We start from the raw sequence: 15,587 nt of genomic DNA on the forward strand, positions 1-15,587 counted from the left end.
GTTTTCTATTTCCATCCATTTGCACGCAAAATTCGAGAAGTCATTGTTTTTTACTGCTGAGTAGTACTCTAATATGTATATATTCCACACTTTCTTCATCCATTCCTCCATTGAAGGGCATCTAGGTTGTTTCCAGGTTTTGGCTATTACAAACAATGCTGCTATGAACATAGTTGAACAGATACTTTTGTCATTTGATGTGGCATCTCTTGGGTATATTCCCAATAGTGGTATTACTGGATCTTGGGGTAGGTTGATCCCTAATTTCCTGATGGATTAAAGACCTCAATATTAGTCTGAACACACTGAACCTGATAGAAGAAAAAGTTGGAAGTACTCTACAACATATGGGTACAGGAGATCACTTCCTACGTTTATCCCCAGCAGCACAGACATTAAGGGCAACATTGAATAAATGGGACCTCCTGAAACTGAGTAGCTTCTGTAAAGCAAAGGACACTGTCACTAAGACAAAAAGGCAACCCACTGACTGGGAGAAGATCTTCACCAACCCTGCAACAGACAAAGGTCTGATCACCAAAATATATAAAGAACTCAAGAAACTAAACTTTAAAATGCTAATGAACCCAATAAAAAAATGGGGCACTGATCTGAACAGAGAATTCTCAACAGAAGAAATTCAAATGGCCAAAAGACACCTAAGGTCATGCTCAACCTCCTTAGCGATAAGGGAAATGCAAATTAAAACAACTTTGAGATACCATCTTACACCTGTCAGAATGGCTAAAATCAAAAACACCAATGATAGCCTTTGCTGGAGAGGTTGTGGAGAAAGAGGCACACTCATTCATTGCTGGTGGGAATGCAAACTTGTGCAACCACTTTGGAAATCAGTGTGGCGATTTCTCAGGAAATTAGTTGATGAACTTTTTTGAAGGAAGCTTCTCATTTTCAAAGAAGAGAAATATCCCTGGCTTCAAATACTTTCTTGAGTCACTTACACCATCCCAGTACCCAGGTGATCTTTACTTCCATAAATTCTGGGTTAACAATTTTTATTGCTCACCTTCTCTTTTGCTATCTGGAAATGAAAAACCCTGCCCACTGAATCTATCCCTAAAGAATAAGCAAGAGAAAATTGCTGTGATGACCACTTCTGATCTCAGTTTTTCCATATGGAATGCAGTGTATGCAGTGGCTCATGCTCTCCATAAAGCGCTTTTGAAGAAAACAGAAATAGCACCTCACAAAGATGCAAACCAGGACTGGCTTCTGCCTTGGCAGGTAAGCCTACCTGATAAGCAAAAGAAGCATTGGGAACCTACATTGTTAGAAGGTCATTCACTGAGGTCAAACACACAGAATATTCTCAGTTTATACTTAAATGGAAAGGCGTTCTTTCACAATGGGTGTGTTTATGTCTGTAATTATGGTGCATCATTTTGGAGTTGGTTGTTTTGAGTTCAAGATATTAAATTTGTACATATCTTAACAATTTTTTCAAAGTTATGAGGTGAAATTTTGTAAGATATCCAAAAGCAAGTAACATTAAATTTGGCAAGTTTAATAATCAGATTGAAACATAGGGACAATCTCTAACATCAGCTAATTCATATAAATGCAATTTTCATTTAAAGACCCAAGAGTATAAGAAGAAACTCTTATGGGAAATAAAAATAGTCTGCCATAAACTCAAAAGTAGCTGAGAAAGTAGTTGCTCTTTGCAGATTATTTACTCTGTTTTGCCTTCTTTGATTATTTTATTTTAATTAGCTCTTTGGGAATTATTCTAAACATTTTCTTTTTAATTTTTTAAATTCATTTTACATACCAGCAACAGTTTCCCTTTAACATCTCCAAGCCCCAACTCCAACCCACTCCTGAAATAGGGTAAACTGAGGCCACACCTCCATTGCTATTGATAAGTGGATATGGTTGGCTTTAAGACACTCTTATTCAAATTTATGACTCACTTATACTTATGATCCTTGATGTTCACTTTCAAATAGGTCATTAGATAATAACACAACATTAAATGTCAGAATTTAAAGAATTAACCCATCATGCTAATTTAAATATATAATTAAATCATGTTGAAGGGATGACTCAGTGGTTAGAAGGACTTGCTTTCTCTTCCAGAGAATCCAAATTTGCTTGTTAGCATCCATGATACCTTATAACTGTCAGTAATTCCAGAACTAAAAAATATGACACAATCTTCTGTCCTTTTCAGACATCAGGGATGCAGTTGATATATATATATATATATCTGTAGGCATTACACAGAAATAAAACTAGAACAAATATAGGGGTCAGAGATGGCAAAGTGGTTCGACATACTTGCTGCAATTAAGAAGACCTAGTTACAGTTCCTAGTATCTACATAACATGGTTGTATTATTTCCATTTCCAGGAGATCCAGCATCATCTTCTGTCCTCCAGTGCCATCAGTCACATATGTAGTACACATACATATATGAAGTAAGGAAACTCATAAACGAAACTTAACAAAATCTAAAGCTACAAAGAAATTATTGTTTTGTAAATTTAGCTATAGCATGTAACATTTGGATTTTAATTTTGTCTCCAATATTGTTCATATCAAAGTTGAAAGTCAAATGCTGTGATCCAAATCAAATCAAGGAGGAATGGAGGCAGGCAGGGAGTCTATTTTCTTTTTCCTGAAGTATAAAGACACATAAAATTTCTGTACATTTAAAATATATTTTCATGAACTTGGAGCGTTGCATAAATAGCTGCTAATATTATCACATCATGATACTCTTTATATCTACATGTATACTTATATACCCAATCATACACACATATGTGTAGCATATTCGGGTTCAGATGCTCCTACATTAATTTCATGGGGAGAAAAGTTCATCTTATTGGAACAACTTGGAGACAGTTATTCAAATGAAACCTCTTCAAACAGAAAGTCAGAGTAGGGAGAGAGAAAGGATTGCTCTTAGGGACCATCAGTGAGAAATTTGTATGCACCATTCATATCCAGATGATTTCTCTCTCCAGCTTCATCCATTTCTGAGGAAAATCCAATTTACAAACACTGCTGGAGACCAGATATGCTTTGATGAGAGCAAGAATCATATGGAAAAGTATGATATACAAAACATTAGGAGAAATGCTAATCATTTTTCATTTCTAGTTAAAGTAGGAGAGTTTGTCTCCAAAAGTCTACAAGATCAAGGCTTGTTCATCAATGAAATTCTGATCAAATGGCCAAGCAACTTCAATCAGGTCTGGCAAAATTTCAGTCATTAGTATGTCAAGAAGTATCTGAAGAGTTATGAGATTGGTTGTGTGATGTCTCTTTGAAATATAAAGTGATGTTTATATTCGAAGTTCTTAGTTCTGCTGTGTACTGTATGAATGTGCTTACATGTTAGTGCATGTGTCGATTGTGGGGACAGTCAGCACTGATTACCTTCCTCAGTTTTTCTCCATTTTATTATAAACAGAATCTGTAACTGAGCTCCCTGATCTCTGATTTAACTGTACTCTGGAGAAGTGTGCCCCATGCTTTCTCCCTGTCTTTATGACCACCATATTGAGATTATAGCCATAAAGTTCTGTGCCTAAATTTTCCATACTACCCTTCTGTATGATCAAATTCAGGACCTCATACTTGTGTGGCAAGCATATTAAATACTGACCCATCTCTTTAGATCTGTTTCATGTCTTTAATTTAGAATTAAATCAGTCTTTTGAGTTTGACCTTGGTATTTATGCATATACTTGTATATGTTCCTGTACATAGACATACAAGCACTCACATATTTTTAACTAATTCCTGTGGTTATTACTTTGAATTGAATTTGAATTTGTGTGTGTTCATTCATGTTGCAATAAATGAATAAGTCATTATTTGTGACTTGCCATTGCCCATGCCAGAGGAGCAGAGTTTCAGTTGAAGTTCCAGGTGTCAGTTCACCAGAAGTGAATCCTCTGATGGGCCAATCTCATTTAGGCAAGGCCATGGGACTACAGACATTGGAATGACTTTTACTTCTGCTATGCATATACATGTTTGCTGCTACTCTCTTTCTCTGGTATCTAGTATGATGTGAGCAGATGTAAGAAATCTCCACTGCCTGTAATATAGTGTGTTTATTTCTTGGAAACCACCTGTTCTAGTGGGCACTTTTACCTGTGGACTGTCAAGAAGATTACACCTCCCTAAGCTTTACTGTCTATTGTCATTAATAATAATAATAATAATAATAATAATAATAACAACAACAACAACAACTTATACAGAGTTTTGATGAATGAAAATAAATACAAGGATATGTTTCACAGCCAGGGTCTGTGAGTCTCACCTAAGGAGCTGCACAGATTATAGTTCATGTTAATGACTAGCAATTGAGTCCCAATAGCCCGGGTAGTTTAAATAATTTTAACCTTAATATTGGGAGATGTTCATAGGTCTTGAAGTACATCATAGCTGAAACAAAGCTTTAAAAATAACAAAGTTAGACTAAGATTTTTTTGTTAAATAACTTTGAGGTTAAAACCCCAAGATGATAATTTAAAGTTTTTGAAAGGCACACAGTGGAATAGTTGAATGTGGAACTCTTTAATGTCAGGGAGCAAGAACAAAGCAACCCAATTATTACTGGCTGACATACTCTACATTTTAGGTTTTATTGATGACCAAAGGTGATGGTTATGAATTACTTATACACATTTCTGTCCTCAATGTAGTGATGTAAAAAAATTATTCCTACATCTTTATATATCCTAAAGAGTTTAGGTAGAGCTGACTGATTCATATATATATATATATATATATATATATATATATATATATATATATATATATATTCATTTCTAATTTCTTTAAGATTTCTTATAAAATTATCTTTCAAGATAAGTAATAAAGTAATTGGCCCTCTATTTGTAACTACAAAATACAGTGTGATAGTAAAAGACCTGACTAAAACACCTTGGTTTCTGCGTGCTTAATCTGTAACAAGTTGCTTGAGTTTGAATGTATGTGGGTTCTTGGGATGATTTGTTTTTTCTCTGTAATACATAAAGTGTTCAATCATGTGAAGGAGATGAAAAGTATGTTTTACTTATAGCCATTCACTTAAAAAGTGGAATGTAACTGTTTTGATTCTTGCACTGCCTGGAAGATTCTGTTGGGATATAAGTTCTGTAAAACAGCATGACATAGGAGAGAGAAAATTAAGAGAAACAATAAAGAAGAGAAGGAATAAAGAAGAAAAACATCAAGAGAGCTTGAGAGTGCCTTTTTCTCTAACCCCTCTCAGATAGAAAAGGTTAACATCACTGACTCCATGGATTCCTTCAAAGACTTGTGCTTCTTGAAGCTGGTCTCCTAGACAGCAGTAATGCTATATATAGAAGTATGTGTCTGGGTGTTTCTGTGTGAAGGCACACACATGGGCACACAACCATGTGTATACTTATACATATTTTTATATATGCATGATGATGCTCAATACAGCCCTCTTTTGCTGTTTTTGTTTTCAAAACAGGGTTTCTCTGTAGCTTTGGAGCCGGTTTTGTAACTAGCTCTTGTAGAACAGGCTGATCTCAAACTCACAGAGATCCACCTGCTTCTGTCTCATAAGTGCTGAGATTAAAGACATGTGCCATCACCATCCCATTAAATCCCTCCTTTTAAGATAACATGTCCATAGTTTTCATAAAGAAAAATTTATGGATTTTTTTACAAATCATCTTCATAAGTGATTTTTGCTACCTAATTTGTGCGCTGGGAGCTGAACTCAGGTTTCTCTGTGGAATATATATAGATTCGTCACTGCTGAGCCAGATCTCTAGCCCCACATACCTATTAATACATAGATATTTATGAGGCAGAAATTGTGTCTAAATCATGGCAAGAAGCATGTCTAAAGGAGGAATAGAAACATATGCTTGAATATACAAAAATTAAACATATTAATAAACTAAAGTTGTGATAGAAGTATAGTGGTTAGTATGATTAATGTTGTTAAATAAGGCAATTGAAGAAAATGCTAAGGAATATTATCACTAACATTTCAAAGAAAAGAACATGGCATTATTCTGAGCATTAGGAGTCAAGGGTAAAAGTCACAGTAATGGATAGTGTTTCAGTGTCTATAGAATATCAATATGTGATGGAGCCAGCAGAAGCTGTGACTAGTCATCAATGGCCAAAGCCTCTTTCATGGGAAATGTGAATCAGAGTGAACGGTTGTGACCACAAGCTAGGGAAGCAAAAGATAGAAACAAAAGAATTGAGGAAGAGAAGCAGCAGAGCAGATGATTGGAGGAGTTTTGTTTCTCCCCAAACTAGACTTTGAGTTCATATGTACACTAGCCAATGGTTGTGGACAACCATTTACATGGTGTAAAAAACTTAATTTCAGCATAAACTGGCCCTGGGCAGCATTGCTGGTGTTGACCCTGAGCTGTAGCTGCTGTAATTGTGAATATTAACTGAATTAGTGAAACTTGGTGTCCGGTTTTCTGTTGCGGTTTTTTTTTTCCAAGTGGAAAAGTTAACTAAATGGTTGACACACAAATTGGTGGAGAAATTGTGCATATGCCAATTTTTTTGTTTAAAACATTTTATTTTGAAATATACTGCTTTTGAGATCTCTTTTCAGAAGAACGGCATGAACAGTCTTCAGCTACAGTTGTGATGGTTGTGAATGTTCACAATTGTGTGTTCTTAGGACTTTCCATCCCTGGGGTTTGCAAGTGGTTAACTTAAAACATTCTTTTTTTATTATTATTAAAAATTTCTGCCTTCTCCCCGCCTCCCTTTTCCCTCCCCCTCCCGCTACTGCCATGCCCCTCCCCCTCCCTCTCCAGTCCTAAGAGCACTCAGGGCTCCTTACCCTGTGGGCAGTCCAAGGTCCTCCCACCTCCATCCAGGTCTAGGAAGGTGAGCATCCAAACAGGCTAGGCTCCCACAAAGCCAGTACATGCAGTAGGATCAAAACCCAGTGCCATTGTCCTTGGCTTCTCAGCAGCCCTCATTGTCCACCATATTCAGAGAGTCTGGTTTTATCCCATGCTTTGTCAGTCACGCTGGCCTGGTGAGATCCCAATAGATCAGCCCCACCGTCTCAGTGGGTGGGGGCCCCCCTCGGGGTCTTGACTTCCTTGCTCATGTTCTCTCTCCTTCTGTTCCTCATTTGGACCTTGGGAGCTCAGTCCATTGCTCCAATGTGGGTCTCTGTCTCTATTCCCATCCATTGCCAGATGAAGGTTTTATGGTGATATGCAAGATATTCATTAGTATGGCTATAGGACCGGGCCATTTCAGGCTCTCTCTCCTCAGCTGCCCAAGGACCTAGTTGGGGACATCTCTCTGGACCCCTGGGAACCCCTCTAGAGTCAAGGCTCTTCCTAACCCTAAAATGGCTCCCTTAATTAAGATATATACTTCCCTGCTCCCATATCCATCCTTCCATTATCCCAACCATCCCATTCCCCCAAGCTCTCCCCATCCTCCCCTTCTCACTTGTCTCTCCCCATTTTCCCTTTCCCCCATTGCACACCCCCCAGTTCCCAATTGTTGCCCAGCAATCTTGTCTACATCCAATATCCAGGTTTTCAACCTGTAGAAGAATGAAAATAGATCCATATCTATCACTATTCACAAAACTTAAGTCCAAATGGATTAAAGTCCTCAACATCAGTCTGAAGACACTGAACCTGATAGAAGAGAAAGTGAGAAGTACTCTACAACACATGGGCACAGGAGACCACTTCCTACGTACAACCCCAGAAGCACAGACATTAAGGACAACATTGAACAAATGGGACCTCCTGAAACTGAGAAGCTTCTGTAAAGCAAAGGACAATGCCACTAAGACAAAAAGGCAACCCACTGACTAGGAGAAGAACTTCACCAACCCCGCAACAGACAAAGGTCTGATCTCCAAAATATATAAAGAACTCAAGAAACTAGACTTTAAAATTCTAGGTAACCCAATTAAAAAATGGGGCACTGAACTGAACAGAGAATTCTCAATAGAAGAAATTCACATGGTCAAAAGACACTTAAGGTCATGCTCAATCTCCTTAGCGATCAGGGAAATGCAAATCAAAACAACTTTGAGATACCATCTTACACCTGCCAGAATGGCTAAAATCAAAAACACCAATGATAGCCTTTGCTGGAGAGGATGTGAAGTAAGGGGTATACTCATCCATTGCTGGTGGGAATTCAAACTTGTGCAACCACTATGGAAAGCAGTGTGGCAGTTTCTTAGGAAATTTGGGATCAACCTACCCCAGGACCCAGCAATACCACTCTTGGGAATATACCCAAGAGATGCCCTATCATACTACAAAAGTATTTCTTCAACATGTTCATAACAGCATTACTGTAATAGTCAGAACCTGGAAACAACCTAGATGCTCTTCCATGGAAGAATGGATGAAGAAAGTGTGGAATATATACATATTAGTGTACTACTCGGCGGTAAAAAACAATGACTTCTTGAATATTGCATGCAAATGGATTGAAATAGAAAACACTATCCTGAGTGAGGTAACCCAGACCTAAAAGATGAACATGGGATGTACTCACTCAGTTGGTTTTTAGCCATAAATATAGGACATTGAGCCTATAATTTGAAATCCTAGAGAAGCTAAAAGAGAAGGTGAACCCCCAAAAAAACATATAGTTATCTTCCTGGATATTGGAAGTAGACAAGATTTCTGGGTAAAACATTCTTTAAAAGGCTGGCTTCTTATTTGCAAACCTGCTGATATGGTAGCAACCAAAGATTCCAGTGTTTGAGCATTTGAAAGACTCTGCCTGCTTACCTGTGCTAGAAATCACAGCATCTAAAGTGAAGACTTAAGATAAAAAACATAGCAACTACTAGATTTTCCTTAGGACTCTGCATTAACTCTATAATGTTCTTGCTATTATAAAAGCTTATTTGTCACAAATTTAGTTACTGTCTTACAAGTGAACATGTATGTGTGTTGCTTAGATAAATGTAATCACTGTAAACATCTATATAATCTGGGATTTTGTTTTTATTTTGAAATGGGAGATTTTTGTTTACAAGTTCATTAAAAACTAAAAACTGTTTTATAAAAGAGTGATAGGGTATCTTTCTGTATCTCTTACAATTCAACTGTTGCATGATTCATACAAAGTAGAAGCTCCAGCCTGCTGTTTCACAGGAGAGGATATATGGATGTTCTACACATTAAAAAGCTAGCATAAGTGAGTCATAGTTTGACACCTTAAAGAAACTTTGAACATTTACCAATGGGAAGTGTCCTAACTTCAACTCTACACACTATTCTCCTATAAGAAAACTACACAGTACCTCATAAATGTGTACAATTTTCATAGTATACTTGCAGATTAAATTATTTAGCTTCAAAATATTTTAAACCTGTGACTGATATTCAAGTTAATGACCCGGTTTTCTGTTTTGCCTTTAGAGTCCTCAATCTGTATGTACACAGAGCTGTGTTCCAGGTTTCTGGAAAATTCTAGAGGAAGAAAGACCGATATGCTGTTTTTCTTGTATGGTTTGTCCAGAAGGGCACATTTCCAACCAGACAGGTAGAAAAATAATCCCTTTCCTCAAACTGCTTATGTAGAAGAAGAAAACTAATAAGTAACGATGGTGTCATCGTGCAGCACTGTTCTCCATGTCTCTTTCACTCAACCACACATTCACTAGTAATCACTGCTGGTGCATCAATGTGTGAAAATCTGAGTGGCAACCCTCATGTTATTGTGTCCTCTACATCACTACTTCAAAAAAATTGCCTTTTATTACATGGTAGTTTCATCTCAGCTACTGAAGTGGTACCTGCTATTGGTACCAGGCTGTGTGAGTTGTGCATATGACCATACTAACACTGTATTTCTTGAATAAATAAATCCAGTTATTATTTTCTGAACTTATCAATGATTATTTGCTGAAGGTACACCCAGGATAATTTCATGTGGGACTATTTTCTAAATGTACCACACACAGAATTAAGTTTACTACACTAATAATTGTCATTTGGAATATCAAACAGTATGACAAATAAGTCTTTGTAAGGGAAGGTACAATTGTTTGTAGATCTTTGTCCAGTGTTGTTGTCAGCCCTGAGATCATATACACAGCTAATATTATATGGTTTGAACAGATGATATTTAATAATATACACACACTCATGTGCAAATCAACAACTAATAATTAAGAAGAATAAATATAATAGAAAACAAAACCAACTTGGGTCCAGGACAGATTAGAGAGTAATTAGAAGAAGGTTAATGAGGTGATTATATTTCAATTTGAATAATGAAAGATATTATAAAGAAAATTTGGGAAATTAAAATAAAAAATTCAATTAATGATGACAATCTGTTATTATTGTCTTCAATAAAACCAACACTTCAGCAACTATATAAAAAAATAGAATGTGTTACCACAACAACTGAAAGGGAAAAGTTAATATTCTTTATTTTTCTAAAAGCTAATGTTATCATTACTAAATTATTTGCAGAATGCTATGTGACTGTTACCATTGTATTGGTAGGATAATTAGAAATACATAATTATTTAATAGATATATTCAGGCAAAAAAGTTATTAAAAATAACTGTTTTTCATATTACTGTGTACATATTGCTTTATGTGTGAGTGACAGTGTGTGTGTGTGTGAGCCCTAGCTTGCATGTGGAAGTGAAAGGACCTCATTGTGGAGCTCTGTCATTTTCTTTGACCTTGACATGTATTTAGTGATCACACTCCAGTCATCAAGATTAAATGGTAAGCTCTTTTCTCAAAAGAAGTATTATCATATAATACCTGCCCTGATTCTTAGAGCATTTCTACATCAAACATTGTGTTTTGTTTCCTATTCTTTTAATCTTGAAATTATGATGTAGTTGCATTTCTCTTTCCTTTTCCTCAATGTGAAACATCCCATATATCCTCATTGCTTGCTCTCACAATTATGCACTCTTTTTGCACTAATTGTAATTATATATATTTGTACTAAATACATATGCTAAATATTGCTGGACTGTTATTGATGACCAATTAATGTGCTCTCCTCGTAAGAAGACCATTTATCCCCCTCTCAACATTTCTTAGTTGCATCCTGATTTTTGTGAAGGGTTGGGTCCTTGGGGTCATTCTCCTGACCACATGGCAAGTATGGTGCTGCTGTCTCTGCTCAGGTTCATGTACTTAGGCAGTCATGTTGGTAGGACTTAACGGTTTAGCCTCTGATATTATTAGGAAATACAGTCTCACAGGAAACACCCTGAACCTCTAATTCTTATCATTCTTCTAACCCCTAGTCTGTAATTTTCACTGAGCCTTTGGCTTGGGAATGGCTTTGCAGATTTATCTAAAGGAGATGCCCTCTACTTCTCTGCATTTTGACTGAAATGTAATGTTGTCATCTGTTGTAAAGAGAAATTTTCTTGCTAGATGGTGAGGATTACAACTATCTGTGGGTATCAGGATACATGTTTACACATTGTTGTTAGAGATTATGCTGGTTTTGTAAAATAGTGGTTGTAGATTCTCCCCCAATAACCATGACTTTACTAGCACCAAGTACTTGTGTTTTGGTCAGAGGAATGGTTTCCTTATTGTTCAGTGAGTCTTGAGTCCAATTTACAGAGCTGCTGATTACTGTCAAGGTATGCCTGTCACTACTGTACCTTTAGGGCTTTGTGCTATGCTGGTCATTGATGTGGCTCATAGTTATCATAGAGGAATAGCACTGTTTACTGTCTCCATCTTTTGAAAGCTTACATGATGTCTTCTGGAATTTTGAAAGCTAATCCTCAGGGACAGGACATTTATATCAGAGCCACCTCAAGGGTTTCTGGACACTAGTTCTGAAGTACATGGTGTGTTCAGCAATAGGGACTCACTTTTCAACTCTGGAGGATAAACAAAGGCAATAGCAATAGGCTATTTTTAACCCTAGCCAACACCTCTAAAGAAAGCTTCTCATGTCTCATACTGGATTTGTATATGTCGTCTGCTCTTGGAAGGAGAAGCCCAGAAAAGAAAAGTTTACGAAAACTATATGTATTAGTGTAAAGAGAATTAATTCTATTCTAGGTGTGATTTTCAGGTAAATGGTGATATTATGATTCTTTGTGAGTTCTTAGACATCCTTATTGATGTTTTAACACCTCATTCTTCTTTATTTGCATCCCTTTCACCCCTGTCCCATGTTTCCTTTCAGGTCATTTATATACTCTCCAGACATTGTTATTTCACTCTCTTACTCACTTCAACTGTATTATCTCCCTCTTCCCTCTATAATTATAATCTCCATCTTTTGCCTTTCCCGTTTCAAGTTATTTGTTCCCCACTATTTCATTCTGTTGTTCCTCCAGCTCCTGAAGTTGTCCTACTCATTTTCCTATCCTCTGCAGTTTCTCCAGGACATGAACTCACATCTGAATATTTGGAACTAGGAGCCTCAGATAAGAAAGTACACGTGACATTTGTCTTTCTGTGCTGAGCTTTCATGACTCAACTTTTCATGATCTTTTCTGGTTCCACCCACCTACCCATAAAGTTTATTATTTCATTTACCTTTACAGATAAATGGTATTCAATGGTGTATATGTATCACAATTTTATTACCCTCTTGTCGGAACTAGATCACTTAGGTTTTTTCTGTTTCCTAAATACTGTGAACCAAAGCAGCATTGCACATGCAAAGCAAATACCTGTGGAGTACGATGACATGTCATATGGACATAGGGCAAGGGGTGGTCATATGACAGAATTAATTTTAGCTTTATAAAATTCCCCATTCTGATTTCCAAGGTGTCTATCTAAACCAGTTACAGTCCCAGAATAAGTTAAATAGTGTTTCCTTTTCCTCTGGGTCAGCTCAAACACTTCTTGTTGACTGTTCTGTGCCTTTTTGCTGTTTAGGCTCAGGTATGATGAAATCTGAATGTTGTTTTTATTCATGTTTCTATATTGATAAGGTTGGAAACATATTTTGAAATATTTCTTATCCATTTTATTTCAATGGAAATCCACTGTTCAGATCCTAGGATCCTCCCCGCCCCCCTTCTCTCTCTGGTGTGTCAAGACAGAGTTTCTCTGTAGCTGTAGAACCTGTCCTGGAACTAGTTCTTGTGGACCATACTGACATCGAACTCACAGACATGTGCTTGCCTCTGTCCCCACCCCCTGAGGGCTGGGATTAAAGGTGTATGTCATTCCGGGGTCATTTTTCTTATACATTTGACTTTTTAACTCTTTGGGTATTTTTCAGCTCTCTGTATTTTCACTGTCAGATATATACCTGGCAAAGAATATCTCCCATTCTGAGGGGTTTCTCTCCACTCAGTTGATTGCTTCTTTGACTGTAACAGAGGCTTTTAGTTTCATGAAGTCCTACTTGTCCGTTGTTAGCCTTAATTCTTGGGTAAATGAAGGCTATTTAATAAAGTTTTTTTTTTAGCTAAAACTAGATCATAGAGGATTTTGCCTATGTTTTATTCTAAGAGTTTGTTTTAGAGGTTTCAGGCTTAGGTCTTTGATCCTTTTGGAGTTAGAATTTGTGAAGGTGATAAGTGTAGATTTAACTTCATTGTTTTACTTGTGGACCTCCAGTTTTTCCAACAAAATGTCTTCATAATGCTTTCCATTCTAAAACTTATGCTTTTGATGTACTTAGTGAGTATTAAATGATTGAGCTAACATGTGCTCAAGTTGGGTCTTGGATATGTTTCTGCATTGGTCTACAGATTATTTTCTGCCTATGTCATATGATTTTGTGGTTGTTATTATTTAACATTAGCACTGTGATATAACTTTAAATTCAGAATAGTAATCCCTATACCATGGTGCTTTTTCATCCAATATTATTTTGGGTTGCCTTGGTGTGTTGAGTCTTGGTATAATATTTTTCCTGTCTGCATAGAATAATATCAGAAGTTTTATTGAGTGTCCATTGAATTTATAAATAGATTTTTGTACAATATTTTTCATTAAGTTAATTCTACCTACCTGTAATCTTCAAATGGGATATCTTCTTATGTTTTATGCCTTTTCCAGTTTCTTTGGAGTTTTTATGTTCTCTTGTCAAATTCCTTTGTGTCCTTGCTTAGATTTATTCCTAATTAATGTACTGCATTTCATAGAATTGTGAATGGTAGTGTGTCCAGATTCTCCTTTCTATGTTTGTTCTTTATATATAGAAAGGACATTGATTATGTAGGTTGATTCAGTATTCTGCCACATAGTTGCATTTGTTGATCACTTGAAGAATTTTTGTGGTAAACTTTTTTGGATCACTAATGCATAGTATTTATAAACTGCAAATAGAGATAGTTTGAATTCTTTCTCTATTTTTATTCCTTTAATTTACTTGCCTTGACTTATTATTCCAGCTAAAATTTTGAGCACACTAATGAAAAAGAGTGGTAGTGGTAGATATAGCTGATTAATTTCTCACTTCAGTGGAATTGATTTAAGTTTTTCTTTACTGATAATGGTGTTGGCTGTGAGTTTCTTATATATAGCATTTATTGTGCTGGTGTATGTTCCCTCTTTCTGTATATTGTATAGAACATTTATGATAAAGGCAGTTCTATTTTGTCATGCTTTTGTCACATGAACCTCTAATGTTTTATACATCCATTTATGTGGGTTTTACATTTATTGAATTAACTATGTTGAACTACTGCTCTAGTCAAAGAAAAAGCCACTTTAGTCGTATTATACAATAGTTCTGTTGTAAATCTGTATTCTATTTGCAAGAATTTTATTGAGTTTTATGAGCCTACATTTATAAGAAATAATGGTGCATGGCTTTCTTTTTTGTTGTGTCAGTACCTGGTTTTGGTATTAGGATGAAATGGCTTTCTAATGGAACTTGGAAATTATTTTTCTCTTTCTATTATTTTAATATTTTAAGTAAGATTGACTGCACATCTTCTTTGAATCTCTGGTGAAATTCTGCTCTGAATTCATGAGGTCTTGATATTTATATAGCTGGAAGACTTTTGTTATTATTTTAATCTCCTGTGTGTTATGGGTTTGTTTAGCTTCTTGACTTAGTGTTTTAATTTTTATGGCATGGCTAAAGGTAGAAACTTATCCATTTTATGAGGGTTTACATACACTGAATACACATTTTCTTTTCTTTTTAAAAATATTCTCTTACCAAGATCTCCTGGGAAAAAAATGGAAGCATGGGGATGGGGAAAGAAGGGAAGGCAGAAGGGGAGGAGAAGAGGAGAAGGGGAAAGGGGAGAATAATTTGAGGTAATAGAATAGTCAGGATGGGGGAAGGACAGAGACAGAAAGCAAGGAAAGAGCTATTTTTATTGAGGGAGTCACTATGTGGACAGCAAAAAATCTGGCACTAGAGAAATTCCCAGGAATCCACAAGGATGACCCCACCTAAGACCCTACGCAATAACGGAGAGGTCAAGACCATGATGAGGATAGCCACTGAAAAATTTACCTAAGCTAATGAGAGCTCACCAACTGCAGCTGGACAGTGAAGGAACCAGCATAGGACCAAGCTAGACCCTCAGAATGTGGGTTACAGTTGTATAACTGGGCAGACTCTGGGGCCACCCTCAGTGGCACTAGGATTTTTTTCCTACTG

At 36.5% G+C, this 15,587-nt stretch overlaps 1 protein-coding gene across 1 annotated transcript in view; it reads left to right on the top strand.

The window, feature by feature from the left end:
• The window catches only part of LOC130875605 (vomeronasal type-2 receptor 26-like), a gene marked incomplete at its 3' end in the record, with an annotated part of 59,378 nt that overhangs the window by 19,014 nt on the left and 24,777 nt on the right, over window positions 1-15,587 (top strand). The window contains exons 4-5 of the mRNA XM_057771622.1: window positions 2,995-3,222; window positions 9,421-9,544. Of these exons, the coding sequence (XP_057627605.1) occupies window positions 2,995-3,222; window positions 9,421-9,544 (352 nt within the window). The remainder of the gene's footprint in view (window positions 1-2,994; window positions 3,223-9,420; window positions 9,545-15,587) is intronic.

Source organism: Chionomys nivalis, chromosome 6, assembly GCF_950005125.1.
Source record: "Chionomys nivalis chromosome 6, mChiNiv1.1, whole genome shotgun sequence".
NCBI classification, from domain to species: Eukaryota; Metazoa; Chordata; class Mammalia; order Rodentia; family Cricetidae; genus Chionomys; species Chionomys nivalis.